Source organism: Ursus arctos, unplaced genomic scaffold (genome assembly GCF_023065955.2).
Source record: "Ursus arctos isolate Adak ecotype North America unplaced genomic scaffold, UrsArc2.0 scaffold_6, whole genome shotgun sequence".
Lineage (NCBI taxonomy): Eukaryota > Metazoa > Chordata > Mammalia > Carnivora > Ursidae > Ursus > Ursus arctos.
Window position 1 is genome coordinate 78168823 of NW_026623078.1, and position 12842 is coordinate 78181664.

At 50.2% G+C, this 12842-nt stretch overlaps 1 protein-coding gene across 1 annotated transcript in view; it reads left to right on the forward strand.

Moving 5' to 3' along the window:
- The window catches only part of TG (thyroglobulin), a 244300-nt gene that overhangs the window by 78297 nt on the left and 153161 nt on the right, over window positions 1-12842 (forward strand). Inside the window, exons 29-33 of the mRNA XM_026495381.4 lie at window positions 2122-2178; window positions 4044-4124; window positions 9349-9486; window positions 10367-10543; window positions 11858-11969. Coding sequence (XP_026351166.3) covers window positions 2122-2178; window positions 4044-4124; window positions 9349-9486; window positions 10367-10543; window positions 11858-11969 — 565 coding nt within the window. The remainder of the gene's footprint in view (window positions 1-2121; window positions 2179-4043; window positions 4125-9348; window positions 9487-10366; window positions 10544-11857; window positions 11970-12842) is intronic.

A 12842-nucleotide genomic window follows, 5' to 3' on the forward strand; every position in this document is an offset into this window, starting at 1 on the left:
GGATGATGGAGGGCGCCTGTAATTGTCCTCGACACTCCATGAAAAGCAGGACACATCTCCCACACCACATCGAGATGTTCTGGACAACGTGAGCAGCTCACTGACTGCCCCAAGTCAGAAATGGGAACTGCCTAGTGGCGAAGAAATCCTTGAGGGATTATTGCTCTTGAGAAGGGGCAGCGATGGGGCTGTGTACTAATACTGACGAAGGGTCCGTGGTCTAAATGCTCAGCAGAATTCCGTGGCAAACTACTCTGTAAAGTGGTCCTTGGATTCAGTCTTAGATTTGAAAGCAATAAAGCAGCCTAGAGATAAGATGTTGCTTCTCCTACGTTTACAAGATAAATAAGAATCCTAATGCATGGCCTAAACTATTTGGCAAATTTTACTTTATTTATTAGATTTACATCTATGTTACCAAAAGGATATCTATATCTATCTATCTATCTATCTATCTATCTATCCATCCATCCTTTTGAAGAGTCAGTATACCAAATAGATTTGGGTATAAAAAGACTTAAGAAACAAATTCTCTAATTTCCCTTGGGGCAAGGTCCAGAGTCCCCTCCCCTGCCCTTCATCATAAGTGGATATGATCGGGAAAGATGGCGGAAGCCGAGCCCATTGAGCAGATGGTCCTCTGCTCCGTGTTAGTGCCGGAAGAGTACACGGTGGACTCCTCTGTAGTGTGTTGAATGAATTTCACATTTTCAGAGATCCAAGTCTAGATCTCCCAGATATCATAGGTTTTAACTTCCCTAAATTTTTATAAGTGGCATCCGCCCTCTGAAGAGGGCGAGGAGAGAATTCTGAGTAGGTCTTTTAAGGAAATGTGTAATCCTGATATTGGGCACTGTGAGACATTCTAGAATTGTTGTTTATTCCCATTTTAGAAGCAAAACCAAATGGAAGTGAAACTCAATATTTTTGGCTTACCTCTCCCCGCTCCCCCCACCCAGCATAGAGCATGGTCATTCTTGGGGAGGAGGGGCTCATGACTTTAATAGCTGAGTTTTCCAAATTGTTCACTGTTTAATTAAACCTCTTTAAACCTCCTTAAACACCTCTCTAAACACAAGAACCTTCATAGATGTTTGCTGTTTTGGATGGACAGAATTCTAAAATATGTAGTCCTCTCTTTAGCCAGGTGATGAAGAGCTTGGGGTATGGAGCCGAGCAGGAGGGATTTTAATTCTGGCATTGACCTCTCTGGGTTTTGATCTACACCTGGAAATTAGGGACAAAAGTGCCAGCCTATGAGGTTGAGATGAAGCAATATCTGGAAGGTGCTCATCACAGTGTTGGGCCAGTGGCAATGACTCTTAATAATAATTGACCGTAACAATACATGGTTCTTAATGATAATTAACACAACATGATTACTTCTTGAGGTCTCAGGTTGTGAGCCAGGTGTTTTCTGCCATGTGTGAGTTCCTTTGCCTCCAGAATCTGAGCTTTCTAGGCTCTTTTCCCAGCCTTTCATAATGCAGGGGGACAGGCAGCCTCTTAGGGCTGAGCAGAGGCAAGAGAGGCAAACTCGACCATCAAGGAATGGTGTGGCAAAACCAGTCTCATCTGGGTGATTCCGGAGGAGTGCGGTTTGGCGGAAAGAAAAACTGAATAATATTAGTAATGAATCAAATAATGGCAGCTACCATCAGAGTCCTTATCAAATGTTGGGGGCTACAGAAGATGGTTCACCGTATTCCCACCCTCACAATTACCACCCCCATTTGCCCACGAGGCAAGAGTCTCAGAGGGCTTACATGACATGGACAAGTAACAGCACCCGAGTCTCTATGGGCTTGGTTCTCTTTTGGCCAGTCCCCATTCCTTCAGTGACTGTCTCACAGTTTCCTGGCCCCCTCCCCCACGATAATCTCTTGGGCGCCCTGAGAGAGACACCTGGGGCCTGATCAGCTCTGGTTTTGTACCAGGGATCTGGAAGACAGCTCCATGATGCTCTCTTTTCTGGGGGTGCACCTGGATAGGAAATAGAGTTGTCAGGCTGGGAGGGGCCCATGTGGGAGAGGTGGGTCAGCGTGGCTGTGGTCGGTCCCCTGTGAGAACGAGCACACTCAAGCTCATAAAAAGAAACATCTCTCTTTGCAGTTCCGGCAGCCATGGAAGGATCTCCGGACACCATTACCAGCTTCCAACAGGTTTATCTCTGGAAAGGTGAGCTGTGGGGCGGAGGGGGTGAGCGGGACGCGGATTACTCCCGACTGCCTGGCCCCACCTCCCGTTCTTGGGGCACTCTGCTCCCCAGAGAGAAAACTGTAGAGATATGCTTTCCAAATAAGTGCTCTGTGTGGCATAGAAGGGCCTGACTCTCATCAGATAAGATACCAAACCCTAGAAGAAACACGAACAGTGTAGAAGCCCGAGAAGTGCTGGGGGAAGGAAGCATGGCTTCCTGTGAGATCAAGTTCACTGACCCCGGGCTGCCCTTGTTACAGGGCGGGAGCTCCGAGGCCACTGCAGTTCAGGGAGACATTTCTCCAGGGGCCTCGGCCACAGGTGCCGCTCCCCTTGAGGTCAGGGTGAGGGGACGGATCCCCCCCGTGGTGATGCCATGACCCCTGCTTAGAGGTAGTGGTCCTGCGGGTGCGAGGAACAGGCCGGGGCTCCAGGTGAAGCCCACATTTGGCATCTCCTTTCCGCTTTGTTTGTCCTCCAAATTTACAGAGCATTGATCAAGTGTCTACTCAGAGCAGGGACAGTGCAAGGCATTTGGGTTGAGTCTGAATAGTTGGGATGAGAGAGATGCGCGAGGCACAGCCTTCACCCGTAGGGGGCTCCAGCCTTGGGAGGCAGCAGGTGCAGCAGACCCACACAAGCCCATACAAGCGGGGCCATGGGCTAGTGGGAGGATACGGACAGATCCCGCCCCAGATCACTTCCGTCCTCTTCCAGGGATCCCTCCTCGCCCTTGTCAGGTCCCCTTAGAGACAGGACTGGTGATCTGTTTCTGTGCCTGTGAAGGGAGATGGTGGGAAGGAGCACAGAACATGGGCAGGGTCACTGGGTGTGTTTTTTGGTTGCATTACTCACCACTTTGCACATCAGTTACCCCCTCCCAGCCCCGTCTCCTCAGGGGCAGCAAGACAATAAGAGCGCTCGCCGCACAGAGCTGCATGAGCTCGGGCAAGGTGGCGGGGTGGTGGGCTCGGAGCAAAGCCTAGGGCATCCTAGCTGCTGACTCGTGCCCGTGGTGGCGAGGATGGATGGAGGGCACAGGAAGAAGGAGGAAGAAAAGGAGGGACAGGAGAAAAAGAAAAGGAGGGTGCCCACCGTATTCTCATTTTAAAATGATTTAATGAGATTATACACTTCTTTTCCCATTTAGCCGTCCCCATAAGGTGCTATGAAAGGGGATGGCGTTTTATCCATTTTGCAGAAAGAACAACCAGGCGTGGAGAGGTTTGGTGAAATGCCCCCAGGGCTCCTGGGCTGGTACCCAGACTCTGGCTGCAAGTTCAGGGCTTCCTACTTCTCAAACACTTCTGACAAATAGGCTGCTTGCTGGCGGAGAATTAAGGACTTGCTTCTCCCTGGGATACTCGCCCCCCTGAGCAGAAGCACCCAAAGGCTTATCTGATGCCCTGTTCTCCCCGTAGGCTCACTCTGCTTTCAAGGAAAGCAAGCTCCCAACTTGGAGATTTTATTTAGTTTTTTCAAATTCTAATTCATCTACTTTCCACCTGCATATTCTGGGATAAGTTACTTCATCTCTACGCCTGTTTTCTCAAAAGTAAACGGCAGTCTTACTCCTTACCTTCACGGGTTATCGTAAAGAGCAGAATTTATGAGCGATGAATCATTTCAACATGGAGGACAATAATGATTCTGTTAATGAGAGGTTGGCTGGTGTTCTGTAAAAGGCCGAAGCGTGCAAGGCTGTGCCCCTGGATTTGATCCTGTCTTGGGCACCTGGCGGCAGACTGAGGATTTCTCACATTGCCCTTTTGTTGACGAGAGGAATCCCTCCCCTTTCTCACCTCAGCATAAGAGCAACAATCTTTTTTTTTTTCCCCTCCTAGATTCTGACATGGGGTCTCGACCTGAGTCCCTGGGATGTAGAAGAGACGTAGAACCAAGGGCAGCCTCTCCAACAGAAACAGGTACCAACCCCCAAGCCCTTTTCTATACTTGGGAGCCTGGGCGTGGAGACAAAACAGTGATGCCAAGCGTCCGATCCGTGGATGGGCCCGTTAGTATCTGCACCCTGGAGCCAGGGACTTCCCTCCAAGCTCTTAACCCAATCATTCATCTCACAAATACAGACAGCTCCTCAGAGGGGCGACTGGCTCAGAAAGAAAAGTGAAATCATTGAAGAAGCATCACTGCTCCTGGAAAAGAAAACAACCATAACAACAGAACCCAGCAAAAACTGTTAACGAGCAAAAGCCTCAGCTGACTGTGGTCAGTGAGTGGAAACACAACGTACGGGCTCTGATATTGTTTACTGAGTGAGATTTCTCGGGTCTTTTGAGAAAGGGTCCTTCTACTCAGTGGAAGATATGAATCCATACACGAGTAGGGACAGAACGTATGTGCTGAGACACTCTGTCCCTAGCATCTGCAACTGGTATTTCTTAGGGGGAGCTAAAACTCAGGGTGAGAGCAGGGAGGAGGGGGGGAGAGGGAGAGGAAGGAGGAGGAGGAGGAGGAAGAGCAGGGAAGGGTAGACAGGGGAAGGGCAGAGAAGGGCAGGGAAGGGCAGGGAAGAGCAGGGAAGGGCAGGGAAGGGTAGACAGGGGAAGGGCAGAGAAGGGCAGGGAAGAGCAGGGAAGGGCAGGGAAGGGTAGACAGGGGAAGGGCAGAGAAGGGCAGGGAAGAGCAGGGAAGGGCAGGGAAGGGTAGACAGGGGAAGGGCAGAGAAGGGCAGGGAAGAGCAGGGAAGGGCAGGGAAGGGTAGACAGGGGAAGGGCAGAGAAGGGCAGGGAAGAGCAGGGAAGGGCAGGGAAGGGTAGACAGGGGAAGGGCAGAGAAGGGCAGGGAAGGGCAGAGAAGGGCAGGGAAGGGCAGGGAAGGGTAGACGGGGGAAGGGAGAGGGGAGGCAGGCCCGTCTGCCAGCACAGGGGAGACAACACGGCACCATGGGAGGAACACCACATTGCAAAGCAGGTACATTAGGGCTTGAGCCACTTCTTGCCACTTAGGCGAACTGCACAGCCGTGGGTACTTTGCTCACCTTCTAAGAGCCTTGCTTCATCATGCGTAGAAGGTATCTCGCCTCCACTAATCCGATTATTGTACGCGCCAGGTGAAGCGCCTGGAACATTGCCTGGTAGTTAACAGGCACCCACCATCGCAGCTTCTTCTCCTTTCCAGGGCTTCTGTCCAGCTCAAATGAGATAAGGCACAAAACCCACCCCAAATGGGGCTCATCCCCTAGTAGTTGGGCAGTTAGGGATTCATTCTGCATTCGTAGAGTTGCAGGGCCTGAGGGTTGTGCCCTGGTTTAGAATACAGGTTCTCAGGCCAGGAGAGAAGACATCAAACCCTGGCTCTGCCCCTTTCTGCCTGTGCAACCCTGAGCCTCAGTTTCTCCCCCGGTAAATGAGAGAGAGAGAGAGAGAGAGGGAGAGAGCAGTCCCCATAAGCCAGGGCAGTTGTGGGAATTAGAGTAGGTGATGGTGAAAATTACAGGGGCACAGAGCAGGTGCTCAAAAACTGATGGCTGTTATTATGGGGTGGCCGTGGTATTGGTGGTGATGATCCTAGCACCGAGCCAGGCTCATAGCAAGCCTTCTGTAAAGTTCTATCCCCAGTCCTCTCTCTTTCTGTGTTGCGCATCAGACAGCAGGTCCCCATTTGGCGCGGAAACTAGGGTCAGAGTACATACTCCTGTCCAGTGCTCTTCGCAGTGGTGTCCTCTGTACTTTCGGAGGTCTTCCGGGGGAAGCTTGAATATTGCCAGCAGGGTGGTGGCAGTGGGTGGCTGGGCACCTGCGCAGAAGGCTGCCCCTCCTTTGCTCTCATAAGCAAGCATGTGGCCGGGTTTCTTCTGCACAGTGACCCGGACCCTCACCTTTCCGATCTCTGCCCAAACAAATTGGCAGATTTGTTTTGCCTCGGGAGTCTCCCGAACACGTGGCTGGCGTTCAAGTTTATCTGCCGCCAGTCATTGTTTTCCTGCCAAAGCAACGGTGAGTTCAGCACTCACTGGGGAGGGGAGCAGAAGAGAGCAAGCCCCCTTCTTGAGCCCCCTGGAGGCAGGCCCTGCATCTGGTCCTTCAGATGCAGCACCTCGAAACGGGTAGGGCGTGTCATTGTTCCCATTTATCAATGAGACACGCGAGGCCTCAGGTGCCCCTGTATCCCCTGTTTCAGCCAGTCCATCACTAACTAAGCAGCCCCAGGATTCAAGCTGGGGTCAGCTGTCTCCGAAGCCTGGGTTCTTCTAGAACCGCAGCCACTCCTTGGTACAGTGTGGGCTCCAGAGCTGAGTCCTGGTGGCCCCCGGCGGATGGAACAGACGGGTTTTGTTTGATTTGCAGAGCAGTGTTTTTGTTCTTTTTTAACTGAGCCAATATTTTTAACGGGAGATTTTATGTAAAAATTGAGATTTCAAGCTTCTCTAGAGAAAAACAGAGGAAAAGCTCTGGCAACATTGGCTTCAAATGTCCGCCTGGCGACTGTCGTCTGAGCTGAGTCGAGCTGCCCTTGCCGTCAGGGGCCTGGCTCTCCCGTTGGCCCCAGTTTCTGCCTAGCACCAGGCACTGCTGCTGGCCCCTGCCTCTCCTGGGGCACTCGTGTCTGGGGTTCCCCCACCTTAGCAGTGCCGCGGGGGATAGCCAGACAGCTTGTGGCGATGTACAGGTGAAGGACGTTGGGGCGTTTCTGGACAGTCTGTAAACTCCATCATCATACCCTGTATCAGTCCACATCCACAGAACCATCCCAGGACTCCCGCAGGAAGGACCCCGCCTCACTCCCCCCCCAGAAGGGGAGCTGGGCCCCTCGCCCGAAACCTTGGAGCGAATCAGGGTGAATAGACTCAGCTCAGCTCGGTTTTCCCTTTCCCAGCTGATTACATTCCTGGGCTGAGGAAGATAAGGCCCCTGCAGGAAAGACACCTTTGGTCCACTCCTGTAAGGCTGGCTGGGCCCAGGGCCACTTCCCCTCCTTGTTTACCTGGCCTGTGCTCCTCGGTGTCCCCCCGAATGGCCTCCGCGGTTCAGAGCACAGTGAGGAATTGTCCCCTTTCCACTCCAGGTCACTTCAATTAGTCGGAGTGTTTGAGACACACACAGGGAGGCCAGCAAGAGCAGCCTCCTATTTGGCAAGGCCTGTATCTGCCTCCTGGCCTTCAGGGGGAGGACAAAGTTTGGGGAGAACAAGAGGACGATGAAGTCTTCCTAATATGGCCTGGAAACCGGGTACAAATCAAGTGGCTATGTACTCATTGTATTATCCACCAGACAGATAGTTTTTGACCACAAACGCTGTGTCCTCGGACATTCGCAGATGAGTGAGAATTCCCGGATGCCAGCTGCTGTGTGACTATGTGGCAAGGGCTCTAATGGGGCAGGTGTCAAGTGCCGTGAGGACGCAGGGGAGGGACGACGCTAGGTGCCCCGAAGGAGGCAGAAAGGCTTCACAGAGGAGCCTGGAAGGATCTGCCAGCCATTTCCAGGGAACATGAGGGAGGTGTTCCAGTTAAGGGGAACAGCTTGTGCAAAGTCTTCGAGGACAGAGTCCGACTGAAGGAACTTCAAGTTTGCCTTTAGGCCTCTTGTGTTTTCTTTTCTTTTCTTTTCTTTTCTTTTCTTTTCTTTCCTTTCTCTCTCTCTTTCTTTCTTTCTTTCTTTCTTTCTTTCTTTCTTTCTTCCTTCCTTCCTTCCTTCCTTCCTTCCTTCCTTCCTTCCTTTTTTTCTTTCTTTTTCTTTCTTTTTCTTTCTCTCTCTCTCTTTCTTTTTCTTTTTTTTGCTTTCTTACTCTGCTGTCTTAACAGGTGATCTGTGCTTTCCTAGCTTGTGCCAGGCATCATGCAGCAGGCGTGCAAACTGTGCCCTGGACAGTCGTGTGAAGTGCGAGAACCCAAGGGGCTGGGGTGGCCGGAAGAGGGGCAGCAACATGGTCTCCAGGGGCTCTGCCAGGGCTTAACTTCTGGCCTTGACAGATGGCAGTAAAGCTTTTATCTCCTTTGGCGGTTTTTGTTGGTGAAAAAGTTCAGTCTTCAGGAGGCTGCTCTGCGGAGCATGGAACGTGGGCTCCCGGGAGGATGCGCAAGCCCACGCCAAATGGGGGTCCATATGGCATGTAATGCCCCTTATGCCAGAGCCCTGTAAGGGACATTGTAAGCGGGTCCCAGCTCAACTCCATGAACTGCTTCATGCCCCCAGTGTAGGCACCTCTATAAACTCAGAGCTGTCATGAAGGGTAGAAATCGGGCCCCACCCTGGGACCTGGGACCTGGGTCCTGCAGCACTGGAGAGCCTCTTTATAGGGCTACAGAACATCAGAGCAGGAGGAAACAGCATTGGCCTTGAAGCACAGGAGGACTAGGTAGGTGAGGAGGAGGGGTGAGCACAGACAATGGTCCTGGGGCAGCAAGCAGTGTGGCAAGGCTTCTGGTGTGGGCGTTGAGGCAAGTAGAGATAAAGCTTAAAATACAGGTAGAGCCTGGACTGAGAAGAAAGCTTGGATTTCTCTCCTGTGGGCGGCAGGGCACCCAGAAAGAGCCTTCAGCCAGTGATCATGGCACATGAAGATACAGGGAGAGACTAAGGGATAGTGAAGCTGGAGCTCTCAGGGGGGCAGAGCTGAGCTGAAAGCTGTTCTGCACAGATGAAGGCTGCCATGTGGGAGACAGATAGGACTTCTGTGTGGCTTCAAAAGATAGGCGCATCAGGGGTTCAAAGTGATGGATTTGACTCCACAACTTTCTAATGGTGGAATGGGGTGCTGTGGTCAGCCTAGACATGTCATGCAGGGCTGCAGGGGCACTGGCCAGAAATACCGTGGGGGAAAAGTCCTGCCTTGGGTGAAAAGTTGAACCAGACGGCTCCCAAGGTTTCTTCCAAACTAAGATTATAAGATTTTGCAACTCTATAATTTTTAGGACTTTCTGAAACCGTCTGAACCCTTCCTGCCTGGCTAGACTCCCAGCCCTCCAGACCTGCCCTGGCTTTACATAGCCTTAAAAAAATGTGTGTGTGTGTGTGTGTGTGTGTGTGTGTCTGTCTGTCTGTCTGTCTCTCTCTCTCTCTCTCACACACACACACACACACACACACACACACACACACACAATGGGGGTAGGGAGTGGGGGACACAGAGAGAGAGACTCATTGTGGAGATAAAGCAAAGGAAGTTGACTCTCTCCTTCTTTTTTAGATTTGACGACAGAACTTTTCTCCCCTGTGGATCTTAACCAGATTATTGTCAACGGAAGCCGATCTCTGCCCAGCCAGCAGCACTGGCTTTTCAAACACCTGTTTTCACCTCAGCAGGCAAACCTGTGGTGCCTGTCTCGTAAGTATCCTCAGACCTCACTCTTCCTCTTCTAGATCCTCTGGTCAGGCACCACAGACCCAGCTTAACAACTCTTGAGAAATAGATATGATGACACTCAACTGCAAAACTCAAGGATCACTTCAGTGTTCGTACCATCAGTAATACCGAAGAGCGACAGGACATAACCTTTATCTTCAAGAAGTTTATAGTATAGATAATATCTACTCTGCTCTCAGAACCTATCATCCATCCATCCACCCATCCATCTATCCATCTACCCATCCATCATCCATCCATCCTTCCTCCCTCCCTCCCTCCCTCCCTCCCTCCCTTCCTTCCTTCCTTTACCCAACAGGCATGCACTATGTTTAGCACGTGCTGTGTTCTAATCCTTGTGTTTGACCATGGGGATAGAGAAAACAAAAGAAGGTGAATTAACTATGACCCCACCCTGTGAGGAAGCTACCATATACCAGTGGAAACGTCTGACACGGGAGTAGGAGCAGGCGAGAGCATTCACAGAGTTCACGAAGTTTTTACAGTCCTGTGGCCTCTGGTCTGAAGATCCCAGCTGCCTCTGAGATGGTCCTGGGTAGATCCAATGGAATTTTGCCCTGTCTTCTCCTGTATTCCTGTGTGTCCAGCTCACTCTTCACCTTCCTAGACTCTGCTTTTATTCAGAGCCATATGGACCCCCTGTTTGGTGCACAATCATCTTCCCAGCTAGCAGAACCCCAGCACTTTTTCTTGGACCTTCCAGACTCGGTAGTCTTGACTGTCCTGGGCCTCTGTCCTCCCAGGAAGAATCCCTACCAGGCATTTCCTCCCGGTAGACCTGTAGAGGTTCCTTTCCTGCAGGCCTCCCAGGGACTAAAACCCATCGCTGTCTTGCCTGTAGGCTGTGTGCAGGAGCCCTCTTTCTGTCAGCTGGCGGAGATAACAGACAACGCACCCTTGTATTTCACCTGTGCCCTCTACCCAGAGGCCCAGGTGTGTGACGATGTCATGGAGTCCAATCCCAAGGGCTGCAGACTGATCCTGCCCCACAGGCCAAAGACCCTATTCCGGAAGAAAGGTGAGTGCTTGGTGGGATCTGCACAACTGCATTTCCAGGGCGCTACTGGCTCTGTGGTTTTAGAAATATCCAGAATAACTTATTCTCCTTTTTAAAATTAAAGTTATTCATGCTCCTGGGAGCCAAGGGAAGTCATTTAGAAACACCTGAAGCTGACAATAGAGAATAATCCTGTTCTACACTCCCATTCTTCAGAAAAAGCCACCATTAATGCACGTATCAGTTAAAATTCCATTTCGCTGTATATTACCGAAAATGCCAACAGTGCCTTCACAAGATAGCAGCTGATTTGTTTCCTCTGAGGACACTAATGACACTATTTTTTTTTTTGAGTGTTCCCCACCACCCCGTGCAGTCTCCATTTCTCCTAAGATGTTATCATGCTTCCTTTACTGTTCTATCTGTGCTGGAAGTTGTTCTCAGATATCTGGTGACCCTTGGTTTTACCCTCACCTATAACAGGGGGACCCAGAAGCTGATTGGGCAGCTTGGAGTATGTGGTGAGAGCTCACTGACTTGAAGTCTCCCTGTAGGATAATCTCATTGGGCCACCCTTTGGGGAATCCCTCAGGTCATTATTTTAGGTCTTTCCGGTGCAGGAATCTTGTAGTATCTGGCCTGGAGCCATGAGCCTGGCTGCCATTGGCTTGGATGCCAAATAAGATTGGAAGATGAGAGTCTCAACCTTCACCATGTGGATGGACTTGAAAGAATCCCCTAGCTTCAGTGTGGGACTGCCACCATGAACCCCACCTGGTGCACCCAAGAGATCCTATCTTTTTTGTCCTCTCCAGAGAATAAACCTTCCACCTTCTTCTGTGGTGGGGTGAGGACACTCGTCTCCTGTGCAAAAGAGAGGAAGCCATCTGGAGACCAAATTGCTTCTTAAGGAGATTTCCAGCCTATCCTGGTTTAGTCCACCTTCTTCCCAGTGATGCCCATACTTAAACTTTTGGGGATTCCAGAAGGTGGATAGGGTCATTTCTTGTTCTTCCCACAGAAAAGTTGAGGATTCAGCTTTCTTAGGTCTCCGAAGTCAACTTTGTACTCCTCTGTGTGCTTTCTAGATTCCAGAGCTTTGTTGCTCCATCCCCTCTTCTGTTCTCTGTATCCTTGTGGGTATGAAACTTTACAAGAATCCCCTTACTGTTTTTTCCTTGAGATTTGGAAGGAGAGCAGAGAGTAAGTGTGTGAGTTTAATACGCCATCTTTAATTGGAAGCTCTCGATCGGTGTGTACATCCTCATCTTCATATTTCCATGGATACAACAGATCTCTCCCTAAATAATATAATTTCTTTCTTCCCCTGTGTAGTTATACTGAGAGATAAAGTGAAGCACTTTTACACTCGCCTGCCATTCCAAACATTGACGGGGATTTCCGTTAGAAACAAAGTGCCCATGTCTGAAAAATCCATTTCCAGTGGGTAAGCTACTTCTGTCCCCTCAAGTATTTATTATTAAGACTTTTCTACATCCATAAAGACGGTGATTTAATATCAGTTAAAGGTGTACACATAAAAAGTTGCAAACCTGAAGTGAAGAGTGAAAAGGTAATGAGGAGGTAACCATACCCGAAAACCGTAGCTAAGTTACTGATTCGGAACCCAAAATTTAGCGCTGAGATTTCCTTTTTTAATTGAAGGTGACATTTTTGTCAGCCCAGTCTATGGCTCTCACCGATCAGAATCACCAAGAGGACTTTTTACAAACCACATATGTGGGTCCTTCCCTGGACCTACTGAATCAGCATTTCCTGGGATGGGGTTCAAGAATGTGGATTTTCAGGGGCGCCTGGGTGGCGCAGCAGTTGAGCGTCTGCCTTCGGCTCAGGGCGTGATCCCAGCGATCTGGGATCGAGCCCCACATCAGGCTCTTCTGCTATGAGCCTGCTTCTTCCTCTCCCACTCCCCCTGCTTGTGTTCCCTCTCGCTGGCTGTCTCTATCTCTGTCAAATAAATAAATAAAATCTTTAAAAATAAATAAAAAAATAAATAAAAAATAAAAATAAAAAAAGAATGTGGATTTTCAGGAAGATTCTCCTCCTGGTGATTCTTTTCTACTTTAGAATTCAGGAGTCAGTGGTCTGTGATCTGTTGGTCTAGGAAGTGTTGTTGATTTATGAAACTGTGTCATGCTGCTGGTGTTGAAGACCTGCTTCTGAAAAGGGACGTAGAAAGATGCTACAGGGTAGACGGTCCTGAGACGGTGCTGCCCGTGATGCTGGGACAGGGTTAGAGAAGGAGGGGTGGAACCAGGGACGAGCCTGATCCCAGCGCTGGGGACTCAGAGAAGGGTGG